The sequence below is a fragment of the Hippichthys cyanospilos genome, chromosome 22, assembly GCF_059441005.1.
Source record: "Hippichthys cyanospilos isolate Australia breed blue-spotted pipefish chromosome 22, RoL_Hcya_1.0, whole genome shotgun sequence".
NCBI classification, from domain to species: domain Eukaryota; kingdom Metazoa; phylum Chordata; class Actinopteri; order Syngnathiformes; family Syngnathidae; genus Hippichthys; species Hippichthys cyanospilos.
The window spans coordinates 6,960,366-6,982,326 of NC_142390.1; the positions used below are offsets into that span (position 1 = coordinate 6,960,366).

Here is a 21,961-nt window from a genome sequence, read left to right on the forward strand (position 1 = left end):
ATTTTTCTGATGTCACTTTTTATTAATGTAATGTCTTCTGGCGCTGTTTTTGTCGCATCGATGGTGCTAGCGCCCCATAGCGGAGCGGAGTCGTCATTTACGTGTACGAATGCGTTTAAAATGTTTATTTTTTACGTTTTTATTTAAGATACTCAACAATATAAAGAAGGTTACATTAGTGAAATCAGATTACGAGTAAAACTTCAATTAATACATGTTGAATTGACTTTTGAAGCAAAGAAAAATGTAAAGAAAAATAACAATACAGGTAATCATAAAAATGACCTTATTGATTGATACTTTTTACATGGTCTTCAAAAACAATACATAGCTTGAATGGTTATACAAAAATACAAAGTAAAGAAACGACATGCAGTCAAAAAAAAAATTCTAAAATGTAACATAGCTGATTGTAATAGGTTTAAAATATATGATCAAGGTTGTCAAACATCCAGTGCTTGGGCCAGAATCAGCCCCTGAACTAAAATGACTTTAACAGCCCTGAGTTATACAGTTGTCCAAAGCACATTTGATGCGATTGTGAAGGAACCAACAGGTACTTCTTCAGATTTTTGTTTAGTAATCATCATGAAATGGATACTCAGGATGGTCAGCCCACCTGTTAAATAACATAGACAAAATATGAATTATATTAATTAAAAGAATGCAAGTGTAAAATGATGAGCTTTTACTCACATGAGGAGTTCCACAAAGCGTATATTCTTGTTCAGACCCTCAATAGCCTTCATGTCTTCTTCGGAAATGCAGAAGTCAAAGATCTGCACAGATGGTGCAGTGCAGGATTACTCTTAAAACTTTTATTTTTTCATATTTCAAAGTATACATACTAAGTTGTAAAACAAACCTGGAAGTTCTCCTTAATACGAGGCGGGCTGAAGCTCTTTGGAATGACCACAACTCCCCTTTGCACATTAAATCTTAGGGCAATCTGAGCTGCGGTCTTCTTGTACTTCTTACCCAGCGACACCAGAAGCTCATCCTCCAAAAGTGGTGGGCAGGTTAAATTGACCCTGTCAGGAAATGAAATGTCTACATCTCAAACATAGCCATTTTGGAACAAAAACAAATTTTCAGAAAAACAAAATTGAATTGAGATAGTCTGCAATACCAGGATCCATCTCTGCATGTCCCCAATGGGCTGTATCCCACAATGACAATTTCTTTCTGCCTGCAATACTCCAGCAACTTTGGTTGAGTGTAATAGGGATGACATTCAACCTGAGAAGATATGTTACACAAGTGAGTGTTTTGCATTGCATTCGTCTGCATAATTAGTCTAATACCAACACAGTTTGTCAAGCATTGTCATCGAGTTTTACATTTGTTTAGTCATATGATGTTTTACTTGGTTGTGCAATCTACCTTGTTCTACAGGTATCATTTTGTATTTACTGATTACTATCTGCACCTGATTTGAAACTGGTTTGTGTTTCAGTCCAGGTTTGTTGAGGATCAACTCCAGCTGCCGCTTGTTGAAGTTGGACACCCCGAGAGATTTCGTCAGCCCGGCATCTTTGCAAGCTTCCAAAGCCTTTGCCAGAAGGGGAAAAAAAGGCAGTTATTATGGAGGGGAAAAAAAAACCTACCAAATATCGAGGAATTATTAGGAATTCCCAGGAATGCACTCGCCTGTTATTAATTTTTACTTAACACAGCACTTCTCAACTTTTTTCCATTGATATAACCCCTGTGAAATATTTTATTAGCTGAGTAATCCCTCCCCAAGCATTTTGGATTAAAAAAAAAAACACTTAAAACAGAGTGCTGTTCTATCCGTGTCTAATTTATTAAACTTTGGAACTGTTTGACGTGATAGCCCTAGGCACATTTTATTCAGCAAGTCCAGAAAATGAATCCTGCAACATCATCAGTTTTATTTCTGGTTCAACTGCTGAAAAATTCTGTCACTAATGACAATGTGCATTAGTATGACCTTTAAAAAAGGCACATCATATTTTAGAAATGAATCAGTGTAACAAAGTTTAGCAATACGTTGGTTCATGTTTCATTTCATTTGCTTTTAATTTGAAAAGATCAACGCAGTGATCTTCTCACAGCATTAATATGCAATTTGATAATACCTGCAGAAATCCTTTTAAAATATCACATATCTACTGAAGTGTCTTCCTGTACCCCCAAAGGTACATCTACCCCATTTGAGAATTACACTATGTATTACTTTTGCATTTACAAAATGGGTGCACTGTCATTCTCACCTCCCAAGTAGCACAGAGGTCTGTGTCGTGATAAATGTATTTCCCATTCTCATCTTTTGGGTAGAAGTTATCTCCTGGCTGCAGAAAATAATCAGTATTCATGAATATATATTTATCACATTCAGTGTGCCTTGACTTTGTTGTATCAAATCCAAGTGTACCTTAAAAGCTGTGGGCAACTCAACAATGTATAGGTCGACATAGTCCAACTGTAATGTCTTCAAAGTTCTCTCCAGAGCAGGTCGGACCAGTTCAGGCGGATGGAAGGTATTCCAAAGCTGCACAACAATCCATTGTTTACAGACAATGTTAATCCATGCGTAGTTCAGTGAGCACTTAAAGTTCTATCTCATGTATTGCAAACCTTTCCACAGTAAAAAATGTCTTCTCTTTTGACAGTTCCATCAGCTATTTTATCCCTGATGGCTTGTCCCACCTCATGTTCGTTGTAATAAACCAAAGCGCCGTCGATGTGTCTGTATCCTGTCTCAATCGCCACTTTTACAGCGTTATATGCAGTGTCTTTGGGGGTCTGTGGGAGGAAAAACGTAAGTCCATAGTGGTGTGCTGCAATTTCAAGTTATTTCTTAATTATTTCAAGATGTGGTGCGGTGTTTTCTTACCGTGCGCGGATCTGCGTAAGTACCCAATCCTACTACAGGCATGCTCCTCCCGTCGCAGAGAGGGACAGCGTGACTTTCAACTGTCCAGTTCATATTTGCAAAAATGTAAATAATTAAACAATTTTCCAAGCTCTGCAAGGCTTGCACGGAATGCTCTACTCTGAATTATCTGAAATTTAAATATGACACGCCGTGCGGCGTGCCCTTTGGCCAAAGTCGAAAACCCCACCCAGGTCCAAAGAGCGACAATGTAAACATGGAAAGTGGAAAAACAACGTCACGTAACCCATTATTTGACTCCATCCATCCATTTTTCTTTTGAGCGAAATCTCATGCTGGGGGCAGTCTCGTATGAAAATTGGCATTTTAAATGGACACTGTACCTTTAAGGCGCCGCGGTGCATTCTGGGTAATTCTGGACAATTTCGACTGTTTTGGGCAAAAGAAACAGATGGCCGTCTTTCCCAAAGACACACATACAGTACTTCAATAAAACGTATGTAGTGTGAATGTTGTCGTTAAGTCACCTTTCGGTTTTAATTTAAAGCCGTTCTCAGAAAATCTGTGAACGGCTTGCATTTTTCTGGGTGATTTGAATAAATAGAGGAAGCTCATTTGCTAACAATGCTAGCCTCCCAATCCTGAATCGTTTCAAAACAGTTATCGAATAACCTTGTCATTTGGGAAGCTGGTGACTTTTATTTGATTAACTAGATTATAAACGAAAACATTTTACTCTTGCCATGTCCCGAAGTATAACGTAAAAACTAGGCGGGCCTTTATTTCCCGACCCTACGCTACGTCGAACGATTGCCCTGAATAATCAATACGTGTCACTGAAATGGAGCCGAGTGGAAAATCTACTGCAAATGATGACATTGTCATCATCGTAGAGAACGAGGCAGAAAGTTTGCCCCTTGGCGAAGAAAGGCCCAAGCAACAAGGCACATTTGGGCTCATGGACACATGTCCCATTTGCAAGTTAAGCTTTCACAATCGAGAGCCCAAACTGCTCCCTTGTCTGCACTCGTTCTGCAAGAGATGCCTACCCGCACCGTTCAGGGGAGTCGAACCCAGAAGGGACCAATCCCTCCATCCCCTCGGCCAAGTGGAAAACAACAAGCAATGTGAGTCAAGCATCACAACCACCAATAAAAAAGTGTTAGCAAGATGGGTTATTCATTTGGAAAGTATGTACTGAATTTTTTAAAGTTAAACTCACTCTCATGACATTAGTCATATGTTTCTTTTTTTCCTTTACTGGAAAAAACAAGAAACCGACTTGTGTTAACACGTGTTCTCCATCCAGTGGGTACCATCCGCTGTCCAGTATGCCGGCAGGAATGCTGGGAAATGGACATGTTGGACAACTTTTTTGTCAAGGACTCAGCCGAGGTGCCAAGCAGCACCATGGAGAAAAACAGCCAGGTTGGTCAGCTGAAGTTGGGACTTGCTCTTTGCCTCAAGCATTGGCATTTAAGTCATTCATTCATTTGTTCTGACAGGTGTGTATGAGCTGTGATGACAACACAGAGGCAACAGGCTACTGTTTGGAGTGTGTGGAGTTCTTGTGTGTGACCTGTATCGAGGCACACCAGCGGGTGAAGTTTACCAGGGATCACACAATACGACAGAAGAAGGAAATGTCTCCAGGTAACACAATTCAAGCAGTTTGAGGCACTTTTTTTTTCTTTTTTCCATATTGACACCACCTTCACATGTGCAGACGCAGTAGCTGTTTCCACTCCAAAGCCAGTCTTTTGCGACATCCACAAGCAAGAGCCACTTAAGCTTTTTTGCGAGACGTGCGATCGACTCACCTGTCGAGACTGTCAGCTGTTAAAACACAAGGATCACAAGTATGAATATACTCACATCTCAAACAAAAAAATATATGTATTTCCTTCTTTTATCTATATAAAAAAATGCAACGATCCATCAGAAAATGATCTCTATCTTGGTTATTTGTTTCTTTTATTCATTTTATTTCATAATTGTGTCTAGCTATCAGTTTCTGGAAGATGCATACAGGAATCACAGACAGTATCTGGAGAACATGACGCAACAGCTGCAAGAAAAACGAAAGGCCATTGAAGAGGTCTCCAACTGTATCAACAATGGGTAAACTTTTATTGACTTTATGATATTGTTATTATTGCTAATGTTGTTGTATTGTGTTGCAATTTTCGAACAACTCTCGTTTTGATTTTTCAATAGACTGCAGCAAGTTGAAGAAAACCGAAAATCTGTAACAAATGAAATCAAAAAGGCCATCTGCAATCTGATAATGGAGATCAACAGGAAGGGAAAGGTTCTGGCGAACCAACTTGAGGTTGGTTTGAATCCCTCATACTTGGGAACGACAGTGGCTGCATATAGATATTAAGTAGAAATGATCCAACAATGAACCCTTGTGGAATCCCACATGTGATCTTTGTTCACTCAGACACATGATGACCACTTGACACAAAGAAGTCCCTATCTTGTTAGTAAGTTTGAACATGTACTTCCCCCAGGCACTTACAAAAGATCATGAGCTAGGACTGAAAAAGCAGCAGGATGAAGTTAACCTGCTGCGCCGGCAACTTGATCATGTGATCAGTTTCACCAAGTGGGCCACAGCAAGTCAGAGTGGCACTGCACTCCTCTATTGCAAAAGACTGGTGACTAATTTCGAATTAGTTACATTATACAGTACAAGTAATTGTCCACATCTATAACATTTATGTTAATACAAAATCATTTCACAGATTTTATTCCAGATCCACTATCTAATGGGTGCCAGATGTAATACCTCCATCATCCCTCAGAGTTCTGTCCGCTTCCAGTGTCGCTCCGGTTTCTGGGCCACGAATGTAGACCTTGGTAAGTCCTGGCTGCAGCTATAATGGATTCCACGCTAGTTTACTGTCTAAATGAATGCTAGGGACCTCCCAACCTCTATTACCTAATCAAAAAATTGCGGTCAATCCTGCCATTTTCAGTTTGGAAACAACAAAATATTGCAAAGTACATAGATTTTGCCAAAATTAAATATGTACATTTTAGACGATATGAAGATAAGATTAACTTTATTGTCCCTAGTGGGAAATTTTTCTGGGGCAAAAGTAGTTTTAATAGACATACTTTTAAGAACACATCAGCATAGCAGCGTGGTACAATCAGATCAGGGAATCACACCCTCTAGCATTTTTGTAGCTATTCCTACGATATAGTCAGTCTTGTATTCAAAATTAAAACAAAGAAGAGTAAAATAAACAGGAACACACTCTTTTATTTATTTTTTGAACTTGATCCTTCTAAGGCTCTATCTTTTTGACTTTTGTTCAGTAAAACAATCGAAGCAGGGAGAAAAGATCATTTAAATCAGTTGCTTTTGCAACGACACATTCTGAAGATGTCAATCTGAAGGTAAGCTCACACATTCAGAATATAAAATATGTTGAGGATCAGCCAGGATTCTTTTTGCCAGACTGAGCGCTGATTTCTCAAATATCCTCTGTAACGATGGAGTCTTTACTCCCACTAACTTTCATGACGAAAATAATAATAATGATGAAAACACCATTATTATTATTTTCGTTTTGAGCTGGACAGACAAAAGTCCTGAACCAAGCTCCTATGCCATATCTAATGATGCTACCTTGCACATCATCGTAAAAGGTGGTCATGACTCCCATGCTTACCCCAGAGGATCCAAGCCTTCAGATAAAGTGCAGCCTTTGGTCCTGCTTAGCGCATAAGTATTCCACATGGACATTCCATTTTAGCGTGTTGTCCATTTGGACTCGGAGGTACTTAAATGAAGTTACCTGCTCGATAGGTGAGCCCTCCAGAGCCATCGGTTCTTGTGCACTCTTGTTCAGGGTAAAGAAAAATCATCTCTTTAGTTTTATGAGGATTTAAAATCAAGTAGCTGTTCTCCGACCGCTTATTAAAATAGCATAAGAATAGCATAGCATTAAAATTAACATAAGGGAATAATAAAAAGTACTGTAGGTGTAAGGCTTCCCACTTCAAGAAGATGTCGGAAATTATCGCAAAAAATATATGATACTAAACATTTTGTAGATTTCTACATCAAAACCATCAGGACCTGGACATTTGTTTGTGTAGCGTATTCCCTCAAACATCGCTTCATGCTCTGTTAGAGGTAGTGTATTTCATGGTTAACGTGTGGTTTCCAGGTTCCCTGGTTGTTGAAAGAAGCTCTGTGCAGCCATCCATGCCCAACCAGGCAGGTGGTCCCAGAGGAGAGCCGACGACTGGGGGACTGCCATTATCTGCTCAGCAGCGGCAGAGCACACTGGCCCAGCTGCAGATGCAGGTTGGAGATTTTTCCTAAGCCTCTATGCACTCACCGGTGCAGTTTGAAAAAAAAAATCGACATGAAATGTTCGCTTTTTGCTTTGACAAATTCTCTGTCTCAGGTTGACAAAATTTCCCAGCAGCCCCACAGGCAGGTCGCATCCAACCACTGGTCCTGGTACCAGAATTCCCGGCTGCCCGGACCCCATGGATCCCACGGACCCCCTGGCCCTCCACCTCTGACCAGACCCATCCAGGGAGGCTCCTCCCCATCCCAGGGCCACAGCGGTTTGGTGCAGATGGGACGCCGATACGGGGCGCCCCATGTCAACACCAGGAGTCCCAACTCGTCCATGCTGCAGAACACTGGGTTCCCCCCTCCTCAGGTACAAGACTCGGTTTGTTAACAGAGTTTCCAAAATGTGTAAAATTCCACCCATGACTAGTGCAAGCATATTAGTAAGAAAAGTCCTTTAACTACCATTCTGCATGTAGTGTCTCCGAGACATGCTCAATACCTCTAGCTTCCCTTCCAAACCCACGGATGTATCGCAGGGCACCTTTCGCTACCCACATCCTGTGTCCGCTGGAGGGGTTTCCAATGTTCCACCGAACCAGGTTGGTCCAACAGGACAGTGGCCATGTTTTGTCATCCTCCCTACAATGTTTTTGACGTTGTTGTCTTGTTTAAGCGGAACCTGGCAGAGCTTACCTACTTGAAGAGAAGTGAAGCCGGCGGTCCGGTCCACACACTTAATCCCGCGCTGGCGAGAAGCATAGCATCAACAAATGCTGACAAATTGGGTATACTCAGTCCCATGAAACAACACACTACAAATGTTTTCCTCACTTTTAAAAATAACTTTCTTTTTTTCTTTTTGTTAAGTTCAAGGAAGGCATAACTCGCCCATGGTTAAACCATCATCTTCAGAACGAAGCGGAGGGTAAGAAATGAACAGGCAGCCTTTTTTTTTGTCTTAGTGACGAGTGGATTCCATTCATCACTATAGCTTTATGGCACAATAAAGTAGTATCTTGAGGAGGAAAAGCCAAAGATGAAATCCTCACCAGTCAAAATCAGCGAATACAATCTTAAAACCCTGAAAGTCCCTATACAGCAAAATAGATATCACTAGTACTTAAATAGCAGAATAAACAGGATAATATTTAAAAGTGAGACATTCAAAATCCAAGAATTTGGATACATTTGAACTCCAATCTCTCAAAATGATTAATTGATGAGCAAAAATGGTCATCAAATACTTTGATAAACAATTACTTAGCAAAAGTAACAAATTGTTTGTCTTATTACAGGCAGCCTTACAAAAGCACTAGATGCATGTCTTTATTCAAAAGTTTAATTTGTCTTCCTCATGCGATCTGGACATTGAAGACCGTCGTCCTGGAAGCCAACCACTGAGATGTCGTCTGCTCCCTCAGCCAAGCGACGGAGAAGGTCGTCCCCTGGCCCGGTTATCGTCATCAAGGACGAAGTGGATGATGAGGATGAAGTTCGCTTTGTAATGACGGTTTTGCTTTTGAGTGTTGTGGTTTTTCCTCTTTGCAAACGTAAGGACTCCATCTTTGTCAATAGGTGCAGTTCAGCCTCCCCGACAGCAGCACGGGAGCCTGTCCCACGCTCCAGCTCAAAATCGGCCCCCCTTTCTCTACCAATCAATCCAACTCTGAGCAGGCGACAAAGTCACGCGCCCAGCTTGGTGCACAGCCAGCGTCGGAGAAGAGCGCTCCGGCAGAAGATGACCCCAACGAGGACTGGTGCGCTGTTTGCCAGAATGGAGGAGAGCTGCTGTGCTGCGATAAGTGCCCCAAAGTTTTCCATCTGTCCTGCCACATCCCCTTGCTCAATGCGTCGCCAAGGTAACAAACCTACACCATCACCGAGCACAACATTACACACTATACTATGAGTAAACAGCAGTGGTTCTCAAACTCTTTCAGTGTTGCATGTTAACCCCGTGAAAAAGTACCTTCTAAAAAAAAAAAAGTATCACTCATGAAAATGCGTGTCCATTAAAAACTTAAAATGTCCCCGTGGGAGCTTTTGAGGCATTACGGTAAATGCAGCAATACACACTCCTCCTCTGGCTGTCTGTAGCTATAACAGACATGGCGACTTCTAAAGGAGTGCCACCTCCCATATAATATAATGATAACTCGACCTCGTTAAGAACACATTTTTTTGCAAGTTATTTTTTTTAATTTGTAATCATTTATTCCATGTGTTCCAATTAATTTTTTCTTCGGGTGAATTGTACTCTTCATCTCACAACAAAGGGTGCACGCTTGACATAAGGTTGAGACCCACGGTTCTTGTTTAATCCTCCTCTCTTTTCTCTCAGCGGCGAGTGGTTCTGCTCCTTCTGCAGAGATCTGGTCTCACCGGAAATGCAGTACGAATGTGACAAGCAGGACACACAAGCACCAGAAAGACTACCACCTGTTGACCAAAGGGTGCTCATATATTTTACTTTTTTCTTTTAAACACTATACCACTATTTTTCTCCCTATCAACGTTCCTCCTCATTTTGCAGGCATGTGAGCGGCTGCTTCTCCTCCTCTTCTGCAGTGACTTCAGCAGCCACTTCCAGCGCGCATCTGTAAGATCTCACCATCATTTTTTTTAAAGAATATAGTTGTTACCACTTTAGAATTGTTTACGATTAAGCTGAAATGTCACATAAACAATTGCCTCTGGACCTTTGCAATGCCAATAGAAAAGGAATGAATTCAGTTTATTTTTGAAGTTACAACAACTCGAGGGTTTTCAAATCAAATATGTTTTGTTTGCAGGAGTCCAAAAAATACAAAGAAGTGATCACGAACCCAGTGGATTTATCTCTTGTTAAGAGGAAGCTGGAGGGCAAGGCAAGTGACGGCAAACATTACAGCACCCCCGAGGAGTTTGTCGCAGACGTGAGGCTCATATTTATGAACTGCGCCAAGTACTATAAGGTAAACGAACACACAGAGTGAAAATCAGCAGACACATACTCAGTTTTGAGGGACAACAGAGGATATTAACTCATCTACTGCCATTGACAGCTATAGACGTCAGAAAGTGAATCTGTTAAATCATTAACTGCTTTCTAAATCAAAGATCCTTTGTAACTGGGATTCCTGTGAATGATCAGTTAGTTAAGGGACATAAACATTTCAGCAAGTCTTTTTTTTTTTAGACTTTGCGACAATAAAAAAAATGAGGATCCCCTAGTGACAATAGTTAAGAATTCCAAAAAAAAAATTGGTGTTTCCAGGCGACCACAGAAGTGGGCAGTGCCGGCTTGTACCTGGAAGACTACTTTGAGGAGCAGCTGCGGCTGGTCTACCCCGACAAGAATTTCCCCGGCGAAAGGGAAGAGGGCATGATCCCACCACTGGAGGATGAGATCGAGGATGACGAAGGCCAGCAGGAGGCGCCCATGCAGGAAATCTCGAAACCCCCAGAGGACGCTGTGGGTAACTCAATCCCATCTGCAGAGGAGAACGCGAACGCGCCCCCACCCGGGGAAGCCACCGAAGAAGAATTAAAAACGAAGGAGCAGGCGACTGACATGGGCGAGGTGGGAACAGACGCACAGGTGGCGACGGGAGACGGAGAGCCACTTTGCGAGGATACAGTCAAGCAAGAGGATGAAGCTGCTGCTCCTGAAGAAGCAAAAACTTCGAACGCTGCAGACAAGGAACCAATAAGCTCCCAAAAAGAGGAAAACCCCGCCCCTCCTAATGCGCAGGCTTGTGAGGTAACAAAAAGCCAGGAGACCACACAGGAAAATGTTAGTGACAAAGTAACACAGGAAAATTCAGCAGGCGAGATAAATGGTACCAGTGAGAAAGTGGAGAAAAATGAAGGCTGATGTCGTCTTCCATTTTTTTTGCAATAGGAACTTTGAGAGTACCACTCGACATGAACAGACATCATTTCATACGAACAGGGCGGACATTTTACAATTTTCCTGACTCAACTGTGTCCTCCTACAACTGATTTTCTTGGTTCAGAATGTTAAAAGCAGACAGTCCAAACTGTTTCTTTGTACATGCATGAGTCCTCCTTTCTGTTTTCTAGCTCATGTTCTTTTTTTGTTGTAGAAAAATAGCATTTCTCCTTTTATCAGTTTGGCACTCATGACGATATAATATGCGTTGAGCCACTGTGGCTTGTGTACAGATGGAAGTGTATCATTTTAAACTATTCCTTTTCATGAAAAAAAAAACGGTCTTATCTGTTCTTTTATCCTCGTCGATGAGCTTATCAAGCTTTTTATCAAACAGTGACCTTATTTTTGTCCTCAGTATTCGCAGGCGCCGTTCACCTCTTTTATATCAGCTGCAGATAATGCCGAGATGTGAGAATCCCTCGAACTGAATGTCCTTGTACTTGTTTCGCATCACAAGTCTTTTTCACGGCAAGATTGGAGCAAACATGATTCCACACTTAAAAAACTTCAGGTCTTGTTTCTAGTGGGTCGCAATATAGATAACAAAAAATCAAAAGCTTATTCATGATTTTACATGAAGATACAATTCACTAAAATATTTATATAATCTATTAAAGTACAGTAAAATATAAATGTCAACCAACGTTTCAATTCATGCCAAATATTACATTAAATTCATTTTCAATTAGAACAATTTAAAATACTATTTCTGTTTTTAAATATTTAAAATACTAGTACAGTATTTTTTAAATATTTACTTTAGCTTTTGTGGTAAATGTCCACTGAAATTGTGTAACATACTTTTCTTATTTTCTTGCTATGCCTTATCTTTTTGTCACACTTTTTTTTTTGTTAAATGTCATATTGTGATGACATGTTAAAACATTCAAAGCCACGCCCCCTCCCCACCTCGCGCACATAAACAAACACTCCCACTATTCCCAAGGCCAGATGTGTCCTTCCTGTCGCAACTCGGTGTCGACACGCAACTAAAAGGAATGTGTGACCCAATGGCACTGTGGACTATATTTCTTGTTGCGTGCGCCTTTCCTCGTGGGTACGGTAAGAACTCTTCCATTCCGTATGATTTCAAATTGTGCAGCAAAATGAATCACCTTCGTTGATTTATCCCCTAGAGTCCATTGAATCCGTGCATCCGCATATGTTACACGGCTGCTGCGAAGATGGCAAGGAATGGGCTCAAACCCAGTCCAACTGCAACAACCTCCCCTACATCTCTGACTACCACATGTGCAGGTAAAGAAAGGCACATTGATGACTTTAGAAATAAATGAGTTCATGTCAGTGTAACTTCATGAATAAAATGCATTGCACTGTGAAATGCATACTGGGAACTAAAGAGGACTAAAAGAATAATTGACTCCCATTGAAATGGATGAGAAATAAATGTACTGTATTTTCTGCACTATAAGGCGCACCTAAAAGCCTTATTTTTTTTTTAAAACAGCTGACGGTGCGTCTTATAATCAGGTGCGCCCTATATATGGATCAATATTGATATTGGGGAATGAAGTGATAAAGTACGCTTTACCTGTTTCTTTTATGTGTTTACAGTTGAACAAGGTTGGTCATATTGACATTGGGTTATTATGCTATTCAGAGTTTAGAGTTATTATTTGAGTTATTATTGTTATTACTTTGAGTATTACTACTATGTTGTGATTGAAAAAGTTTTAAAATATGTCATTAATTGAGGGTGCGCCTTATAATCCAGTGCGCCTTATAGTGTGGAAATATGGTCATTTTTAATGTTTTTTTTTAAAATTATTGATCTGCCAATTAATTGCTCATATAATTCATTGTTACAGTAAATTGATCATTTCAATTCAATTATGCTTTATTAATCCCTTGGGAGCTCATCATCAAAGTAATCAAAGAATATAAAATCCAATATATAGACATTACACAAAAGAAACATTTAAGCAATGGTTTAAGAAAATGCAACATGAATGAATAAAATCAAAAGTACAACAGCTCAAACCATTCATCTCTCACTCAGCCATGGCTCCATTCATCTACCTATATTGTTTTTTTTTTTTTTTTTAATTTATTGGCTTTTAAATCCTTCCGTTGCAATGAAACAAATATGATTAGATTGTGGCTGGATATTGCCAAGTTTGCCGTTGCTTCCTATCAGTGCGGTCATAGTGCTTGTATCTCGGATACTTGCTTGTATCGCAGGACAATATTTTCTTGTTGTGGCCTCACAATTTGATAGTAGTAATGGCATTTCGTGTACGTGATACAGGCTGGCCCAAGAGCAGTGCTGCATGGCGGTGGTGGAAGAGCGGCTGTGTCATTCCGGCGCCTCCTTGGCCAACTGGCAGGATGCTTGTGAGAGACACTTCTTCCCTGGGAAGCCTTGGGAAAATCGAATCGCCAAGGTGACCTTCCAGCTGCGGATCGGTTTTGAATGTTGCCAGCTGTTCCACAATTGTGTGTATTTAGAGGTGCTGCGATTGCTGCATGTTGGGCAGAGCGTCAACAAACCAAGACCCGGACTGCGGGTTGAGTTACATGTCACTCGGAAACGATTGCGAGCTTGTTGCTCGAAACTGCTGTGCCAGTAACACCACAGAGAGAGTTAATTCGACTGCAGGTGATACATTCTTTTTTTTCAATAATGTACCTCTTAACTACCACAAAGCATTTTTGCATCAGAAAAAAGTGTCAAGCATTAAACTCTAGAGTTACATTTGTAAATCTAGGAACTCCAGAGGATAAACGGCGTAAAATCATGTCGTATTCCTGGTTAGTCTGTTGGGACGTTTTGTGCCCAAGCAATACGTTTCTACATGTTCCAATTAATTTGCTCTTGAGTTGAAAAAAATTGCACATCATTAAAAAGCATTGCTTTAGATTTGCTGATACCTGCCGAAACCCCTTTAAAATATCATGTCCCACCTGAAGAGCCATCACATACCCCCATTTGAGAACCGCTGCTCTAAAGTAAGCAATATGCACCCCTAGAATTTTTATAAATAGTACCCTGAAGAAATGACACCTCAACAACATGATGTAGACAGTATACATATTGTTTGTATTTTTGCTGCCACCTCAAAATGACATATAGCCATTATTTTGTCAATGGCAACAAAAGTGAGAAGACCCTTAATTTATGGATAGCAAACATGTCAGATTCGTTGTTGTACAAATTTTCTTGAAATGCAGTGTCACATCTGGTATTTATCTTATCTATGTACCATTGAAAGTAAGGCCATGTTCCAGTAATACAGCAAGTATTGTCCAATGCTTTTGTACTGACTGTTATACTGAACACTTGACATCACATGTTTATTAATAACGTATAAAAAGTTCTGACACACCTGTTGAAAGTAGACCTGATACAAATCAAGTAAAAAGACATTGAGTTGTGTTGTTTTTCAGTGAATGTTACCTTAGTGCATGGTCCCACAGTGCCTCCGGTGAATTTTACTTTCATATCTTTCGTGGGAGAAGACAACTGTGCAGGTTTGGACTCATTTATGCCTTCAGTTGTTCTGATAAAACCCAAATCACTGCATGGAAGATTTTATGTGCTGCTGTTTGAGTAACTAATTCTGGGCTTTGTTCTTGGGCTTTCTTCATCATTTGGTGAAAACAAGCGTAACACCTATATTTGATTTTGAAGTGGTTTAATCCTTGTCTCCAAACTCTCAAGTTATGAATTGCACCCAGCGCTGTATTGACGGGGGCATCTGTGCTTGTTACCTTGGATATCGACTACAAAGCGATGGATTAACCTGTGAGGGTGAGTGTGACCTTCTGCTGTCTTTTGCTAACAAGAAAAGTCAATCTTGGTTGGTCTGAGTTACTATTTTGTAGCCTAGTCTGGGCTAGTCTTAGTCTTCTTTCATAGATTTCTCTTGATAATCCTTTTTAAGTATTTGATGAATAAAAACATATTAAAGTGACAATACATCAGATTTAGAGCATTTTTCATTAAGGATGAATAAATTAAATTATTGCAATTTTCAAAAACTTGCAAATAAATGTGTTCTTAATGACCAATTATATGTTTTAAATAGAATTTTAGGTCTAGTTATCAGGAAATTATATTACATGGGGGTGGCACTCCTCCGGAGGTTGCTATGTCTCTTAAAGCTACGGACAGCCAGAGGAGAAGTGTGTATTGTTGAATTTATCGCAATGCCCCTGACACTCTCACGGGCGCATGCGAAAAATTACACATACTCCCTTTAAGGCAAATCCATTTTAAATAGGCTGTGAATGAATTGATAAACATATTTGATAGGCAAAATAATTCTTAAATGGGGGGTACGTGAGATTTCAACAGGGTTTCTGGAGGTAGCAATTTTAACTTAATGCTTTTTAATGCCATGACAGAAACAGCACTTTTCAAATTAAGAGCAAATCAATTGGAACATGACGCAACTTTTTGCCGAATTGTGTGTGACAGTGAGTACAGCTAGTAAAATTAAAACGCTGTTTTTTGCTACACGTTGAAATTACTCAACAGACTATTTGCTAGATTGTTTTTTATAATTATTATTAATAGTAGCCCTAATTGTGTGTGCGTGCGTGTGATTCTGTTGGCAGATATTAATGAGTGTTTTCACGGCACCCATGACTGCGTCACGGGCCACGCGTGTGTCAACACGGAAGGCTCATACCGATGCCAACGGGAAACCAGCTGCAGTACCGGGTTCAAGCTTTCGGACAGTGACCACTGCAAAGGTATAACATATCGGGGAGCCTTATTAACCCCAATTCATGCGACATTTGTTTACTGTCTCTTCTTTATTCCAGACATCGATGAATGCGCTCTGAAGACTCACAACTGCGCGCCAAATGTCGAGTGCGTTAACACTGAAGGTTCCTTCCGATGTCACCCAAAGGACAAATGTCCTGCAGGGTTTATTGAAGACGCTGCCGGCAGCTGCATCGGTAAATAAGATGACATGTTAATGTAGCTGGGTGCACTTGACCCAAAATGGCCGTTTCTAGACGTCAACGAGTGTGTGGCCAACTCAAGTCCGTGCCAGCCCGGCCACACGTGCGTCAATACGGAGGGCTCGTTTATTTGTCGCAGTAGCGTGATCACATGCGGACGAGGCTACCACCTCAATGTGGAGGGCACACGCTGCCAAGGTACTTTTACGATCGTACCAATTGCCCTTTTAGCGCCTGGACTTCCTTTGCTGTTTCTTTTGGAGATGTCGACGAGTGCCAGACGGGGGTGTGTCTGGACCACGGCTGCATCAACATGGTGGGCACGTACCGCTGTAACTGCAATAGTGGCTTTCTGTTCAACAGCATCAGCAGGCACTGTGAAGGTAAAAAATAATGTCGGATCCTGAACTTTCCCGTCTGTCCAGTGTCTTCAGTTAGTTGTGGGCACTACAAGAAGACCAAAATTTACAACCTAATTCTGATACAAATTCACTTGTGTGAAATCACACAAAATCATTTATAATGATTTTTTTCCCCCATAGAAATGAATGGAAATGTCAAGAAAATCCAACTCAAAATTTGTAATGTGTTTTTATTGGACTTTCTTTGGGGTGCAACAGGCACAGCTTACCACTTGAATGCATTTGTCATCCACTTTGTAGATATTGACGAATGCAAGCATTATCCTAGGCAGCTATGTGCCCACGAGTGTGAAAACACTGAGGGATCGTACCGCTGCATGTGCCCCACTGGCTTCCAACTTGGCGTCGATAACAAGAATTGTGAAGGTAATGAATTAAAAATGGAAGTTTTTACTTTGAATTTCCATATTTTGGATATTCTTTGTGCAGATATCAATGAGTGTGAGTCCAGCCCATGCAGCCAGGAGTGCGTCAACGTCTATGGCTCCTACCGCTGTGACTGTCAGCGTGGTTACCAACTTAGTGATATAGATGGGATCACATGTGAAGGTGCGGCTTTGGCCCATTATGCAAACTCATGCTATCAATGAATCAATAGCTCCACAGCATATTGATGCATTGTTTATGCCTTAGGCAAAAGCAGTTAGTGCATTTCACAATTTCAATATTAATATTCAAATTCAAGTTCGGCCGGCTAGTTTAGGGGCAGATGTTTCAAAAATAAATTGTTTCGGTGGGGCTAACGTTAGCAGCTAGCCTACATAATTGCTATTGTGTGCTTCATCTTGATACATATTGACCAGAACTATTTAGATTATTATTAATAGCAATTGTACAGTGAAAATTACCATGAGCTTACCTTGTTGTTATTGTTAGTTGCGACAGGGATCTTGCTGACAAAGTTCTGATATGATGGTGAATCCACCATGGGAAGCGGAGTGTGCATTTATCATCCACTCCTGTGACCAACTGCTACTCATGTCAACATACTGTTTTTAACCATCAGATATCGACGAGTGTGCGCTACCCACCGGGAGCCAAATGTGCCCATACCGCTGCGTGAACACACCGGGGAACTTCTCCTGCTCCTGCCCCCCTGTGGGCTACACCCTGTCCTCTAATGGGGACACATGCGAAGGTAATGCCTCACATGATAAGTGAAAATCCTTCAAACTCATAATCATTCAGTCAGCCTATTAAAACAGTGGCAAGTATTCACTGTGCTGTTTGGTCACATGGATCGTAAACATGGAGCAACTGAGAAAGCTGTATGTGCGATGTATAATATGTCTTGTGTGTTTAGACATTAACGAGTGTGCGGACCAAAGCCACACTTGCACCACTTCGCAAGTCTGCTTTAACATCCACGGGGGATACCGTTGCTTGGCCTTTGATTGTCCTCCTAACTACCGGATGTCGGAGCATGGGTAAGAATACTGTTGGCCACAAGCCAGAAACTTGTCTGGTTCAAATCTGTGTAAAAAAGTTTTCAGGTTATTATTTTTTTAATTCTAGTCTAATGACTAAATTTTTAATATTTACTCATATGGCAGCCCGATGGACTAGTGCAGTGGTTCTCTTTGCACCCCCGTGAAATATAACCAGCACAAAGCATTTTTAGATTGAAAAAAAGACTCAAAACAAAGTATTCTACCTTTTGTGGGTGATTTATTTAACTCTGAAACCACAGTTGCAATGGTAGTTGGAGTAGTTTAATCAACAACTTCAGAAGATTTCAGAAGAATTATTTCTGACTGCTGGAAAACTGTCAGTAGTGACAATTTTTAGCTATATAAAATCTAACAAAACAAAGGCATACAACATTTTACAAAGAACTCACAAAAAAGCAAATCAGCAAGTTTGCTTCTCATTCCAATTAATTTTCTATAAATTAAAAAAAGTAGTTTTCCTGTTACAGCATTAAAAAAAGCATTAATTTGGATTTGCAGATACCTGCAGAAATCATTTTAAAATTTCACATACCCCTTCACGTATCCCCATTTAAGGACCGCTGGATTAGTGTCTAGCAAGTCTGCCTCAAGTTTGAGAAGCCCCATATTTGATCTTCAAGTGATTTGTAGTTGATATGGAAATTAGGAGGTAAAGTGCATTTTTTTCCAAATGTAAAAAATAGTTACAAAAAAATTACAATAGCGGGCTAAATTTTGAACTCTTGAATTAGGCAGCAGTACACTTTTCAGCCAACTAGGGGCGCTAGTTAGCTGTTGACCGCTTGACTTGATGGCCCCTTTCCACCCCTTCTGTGTGACAGATTCTCATTGTTTACTTTTTTTAAATATATATATTTGCAATTAAACCATCAAAAATACATGTGAAAATGGCTTTTCCATATGTGCGCACACACACACACGCACGAACGGCTTCCTCTCTTCAACATTCCTTCCTGTTTCTGGAAGCAAGTTTTTCCAGTCATCCTCAGCGGACAGCAGGAAAAATAAGCGCGCCACTTACGTTTTGGGCACCTTGGGGCCCCGGCCAGCATCAGCATGGCGACCCAATTAGTGGTGGAACCGCTGATGATGGATGGTGCCTGTGAGTGTCGGTGTCAGGTGATTAACACTTAATTTGTTGTAAACGACACCAAAACGGCAGTAGCCGCTTGGGTCAGCTGGATAAACGCAAACGGACACTTTTGATTTTCCAGTGGAGAGAGGTTAATTGAAAAAAAATCTAACATAACTGCAGTGATGGTAAATCTTTGGATTGGAAGGGCCTCCTTGTCTAAATACCGCATTAATCATCGAACATGCAACACGACAATAATTGTAGTATCTTTGTTTTGGAATCTTATTTTTGGAATGAGGCGTGTTTGAACGTGTATTATTTGACAAAATGTTGACCCTGCGCCGGTGATGTCACTGGATCACATCAGTATAGATTTTTTTTGGCATTCGGGGCCGACCACAAAGTCTTGGCCTCGGAGTCAGTGAACAACTTGGACTCACCTGCTAGCTGGATCTGGTCCCCGTGCGCTTTTTCTGCGGTTTTATTTTGAAAGCCCCACTGTATTCACTTGGATAAGTGTTATTGTAGAGACGGAGCGTAGGGTTTGGACTCATCCAAAAGCACTCATTCCCTTCGGAAAGGTAGATTACGGGGACTATTCAGGTTCTGCCAGGTTCTCCAACGGCGGCTTTTTAATATCGAAGTGTCGAAATCCTGACAAACCCGTTCTCTCCGTGTTTTTTTTTTTTTTTTTTGGGTCACCCTGCTCACATGTCTCCTGCTTGTTTTGTTTTCCCAAACCTCAGATCGGCGAACAAGGACTCAGTCAGTGTGCGTTGCCACAAGGCCTGCAACCCCACCAACTTGGACTGCGTGCAAGACCCTGTCCACATTGTCACCTACACTGTCCTCTCACTGCCCACCTACAGAGACATCGATCAACCCGAAGGTGAAACGGACACCGTTTGGATCTTCTTTTTCGATGCCACGCTAATCACTTCCCTTCCACAGAAGTCATTTTCCTGCGGACGTCGTTGCCGGATCATTTCTCCAAAAACGAATTCGATGTGGACTTTGAAATGCTGACGACGGACGAAGACTACTTCGACGTCGTCAAGCAGTTTCATCAGGGTTATATCGTCGGTAAGATAAAAGGGATCCTTTGAAAGCTCATTTGATCAATGGATCTTTTTTTACCTCAGAAAACCTAAAAAAATAAATATATGTAATTAAAGTAATAAAAACAGACTCTTTCTTTGTGAGTTTTCCTCTTTTACGAGGGATTCTGGAACAACCCATGTGGCTAATTTAATGCCTTGTCAGAGACAGTGCATGTTTTTTTTAAATTAAGAGAAAATAAATTGGAACATTAATCAACTTCTTGCTATGTTGTGATATTGTAATTCCTTAGCAAAACAATTATTATTTGCTAACTTTAATCCAGATTTGCATCGTCATTAGTGACACAATTTTCCGGCAGATGAAAAATGATTGTGATCTGTCTTATGGGGTTGCTGAATACAATATGCCTAGTGATACCACTGCATGTGTGGCTCCAATGTTAAATATATCAGACATGGATGGTACTGCTAATATCATTTTTTAATTCGTTGTCTTCCATTTTACTTGTTTAAGGTTACCTCTAGATAATGCATATCTGTGTCACTTTTTCAGGCGTGGTGCGCCAGTTGAAGCCAGTACCTGGACCGCGGGATAGTCAGCTGCAGGTGGCCTTGAACTTCTTCAAGTCGGGAGTCCTCTCACACCGCAATATTGTCGTCATCTACGTCATCATCTCCGAGTTCTGGTTTTGAGCTGTATGGAGGTGACTTACGTTTGAAATGGGGGTATATCTTATTTATCAAAACAGGGCTACATTGTAAAAAGACGAATGATGATTTGCGTGAGGTTCCATGATCAATAACAGAGTAATGTTCCATTATGCAAACTTTTTTCAATAAAGATCTTACAATCTATTTCCTCACCAGACAAATTCAAATTGTATTTCCATACTGTACAGATTGAAATGGTCAAAAATACCAAATGAACTACTGTGAATCACTTTTCCTGAAATTTTTGGAATGCATTCCACATTTGCTGCAAAGTTAGAGGCATTTATCACTTCTTTGTGTCCAATTTGTTTTCATTGTATCTCATAATTGTTGAGCATTGTCACTTGGAATATTGAAGACATGATTAAGTCCAAGTTTTGACTTAGTGTTTTTTTTTATTTTTTAAAAACTGGGCAGATGTTCTTTATGTTTGTGTTTAACGTGTTTTTCATACAGTAAAAATGTACATATGAATGTCAAGTTTTCTTTCATGGGGTCCAATCTTTTTTGTGCTTTTTTTAAAGAAAACTTAGTATGTGTCGAATGATGATAACTTTTACACTGGAATTGCAATCAAAACCATCCAACTGTGAAATTAGTTGTGACTATTAAAGATTCATTTTTTGTTAAAAGCCACCGTGTCCTTTGCGGCCCGCAGGAATCAGCCATCTTCCAGTTAATGCAACAGAGGCTCCAAAATCATCCAAGTCTCAGAATGTCCTGTTTTCCCTGTAACTTTAAACTGCCAGTTTCCTCGACAAACTTCCAGTTTTGGGAGGATATTTCCAGTTATTACCGCTTGCAGGGATGAATAATCAGATATACAATACTGGAAATGTTTTGTTCTGTAAATAACTCATGTTAAAGATGAAAAATGGCTTGAGGGTGAATACTTTGCCACGTATATAATCAACTGATCTGACTTTGACCACCACCGTAGTGCTCCACATGGCCAACCAAAACACAGGGGGCAACCATAGCGGGGGAAAATCCTGTGATCTAAACTTTACCACACTGCATGGAAATCCCAGATGCTTGTCCTGTGGCAACAATTGTCCCACAACTTCTCTCGAATAAATGAAAATCTGGACTGCAGACTTCAAGCATTGCATTGGTGAATGGTTTTCATATGTCAGTGTTGAATTTTTGCGAATTATTAAAGGATAATAATTACACCTAATT

The 21,961-nt window shown here is 40.5% G+C and overlaps 3 protein-coding genes across 6 annotated transcripts; 2 read left to right on the forward strand and 1 right to left on the reverse strand.

Annotated features, from left to right (window-relative positions):
- Positions 1–123: 123 nt before the first annotated feature.
- Positions 124–3,195, reverse strand: LOC148405689 (aldo-keto reductase family 1 member D1-like). The gene is made up of 9 exons (XM_088405984.1): positions 2,861–3,195; positions 2,602–2,769; positions 2,399–2,515; positions 2,238–2,315; positions 1,430–1,552; positions 1,130–1,239; positions 866–1,031; positions 697–779; positions 124–619 (listed from the first exon to the last, which is right to left on the reverse strand). The coding sequence occupies exons 1-9, from the start codon at positions 2,951–2,953 to the stop codon at positions 577–579; spliced, it is 981 nt and encodes a 326-aa protein (XP_088262110.1). The 5' UTR covers positions 2,954–3,195; the 3' UTR covers positions 124–576.
- A 74-nt stretch (positions 3,196–3,269) lies between these two features.
- Positions 3,270–11,364, forward strand: trim24 (tripartite motif containing 24). 4 transcript variants are annotated; one of them, XM_088406630.1, is made up of 19 exons: positions 3,270–3,987; positions 4,170–4,288; positions 4,366–4,513; positions 4,587–4,719; positions 4,865–4,981; positions 5,078–5,192; positions 5,377–5,523; positions 5,611–5,725; positions 7,048–7,187; positions 7,309–7,554; positions 7,664–7,786; positions 7,861–7,972; positions 8,055–8,112; positions 8,562–8,688; positions 8,763–9,046; positions 9,529–9,640; positions 9,721–9,786; positions 9,980–10,141; positions 10,444–11,364. In XM_088406630.1, the coding sequence occupies exons 1-19, from the start codon at positions 3,702–3,704 to the stop codon at positions 11,041–11,043; spliced, it is 3,210 nt and encodes a 1,069-aa protein (XP_088262756.1). In that variant the 5' UTR covers positions 3,270–3,701; the 3' UTR covers positions 11,044–11,364. The 4 variants fall into 4 exon arrangements, with proteins under 4 accessions (XP_088262756.1, XP_088262757.1, XP_088262755.1 ...); XM_088406631.1 differs by having other exon boundaries at positions 7,312–7,554; XM_088406629.1 differs by having other exon boundaries at positions 7,291–7,554; positions 10,444–11,363.
- A 603-nt stretch (positions 11,365–11,967) lies between these two features.
- Positions 11,968–21,270, forward strand: LOC148405691 (fibulin-1-like). Its single transcript, XM_088406633.1, has 17 exons — positions 11,968–12,186; positions 12,261–12,381; positions 13,394–13,529; positions 13,594–13,744; positions 14,533–14,616; positions 14,807–14,896; positions 15,706–15,843; positions 15,916–16,053; positions 16,114–16,257; positions 16,323–16,442; positions 16,722–16,847; positions 16,911–17,030; positions 17,488–17,619; positions 17,785–17,908; positions 19,754–19,896; positions 19,959–20,090; positions 20,622–21,270. Exons 1-17 carry the CDS (start codon positions 12,123–12,125, stop codon positions 20,759–20,761), a joined length of 2,103 nt encoding a protein of 700 aa, XP_088262759.1. The 5' UTR covers positions 11,968–12,122; the 3' UTR covers positions 20,762–21,270.
- Positions 21,271–21,961: the final 691 nt, after the last annotated feature.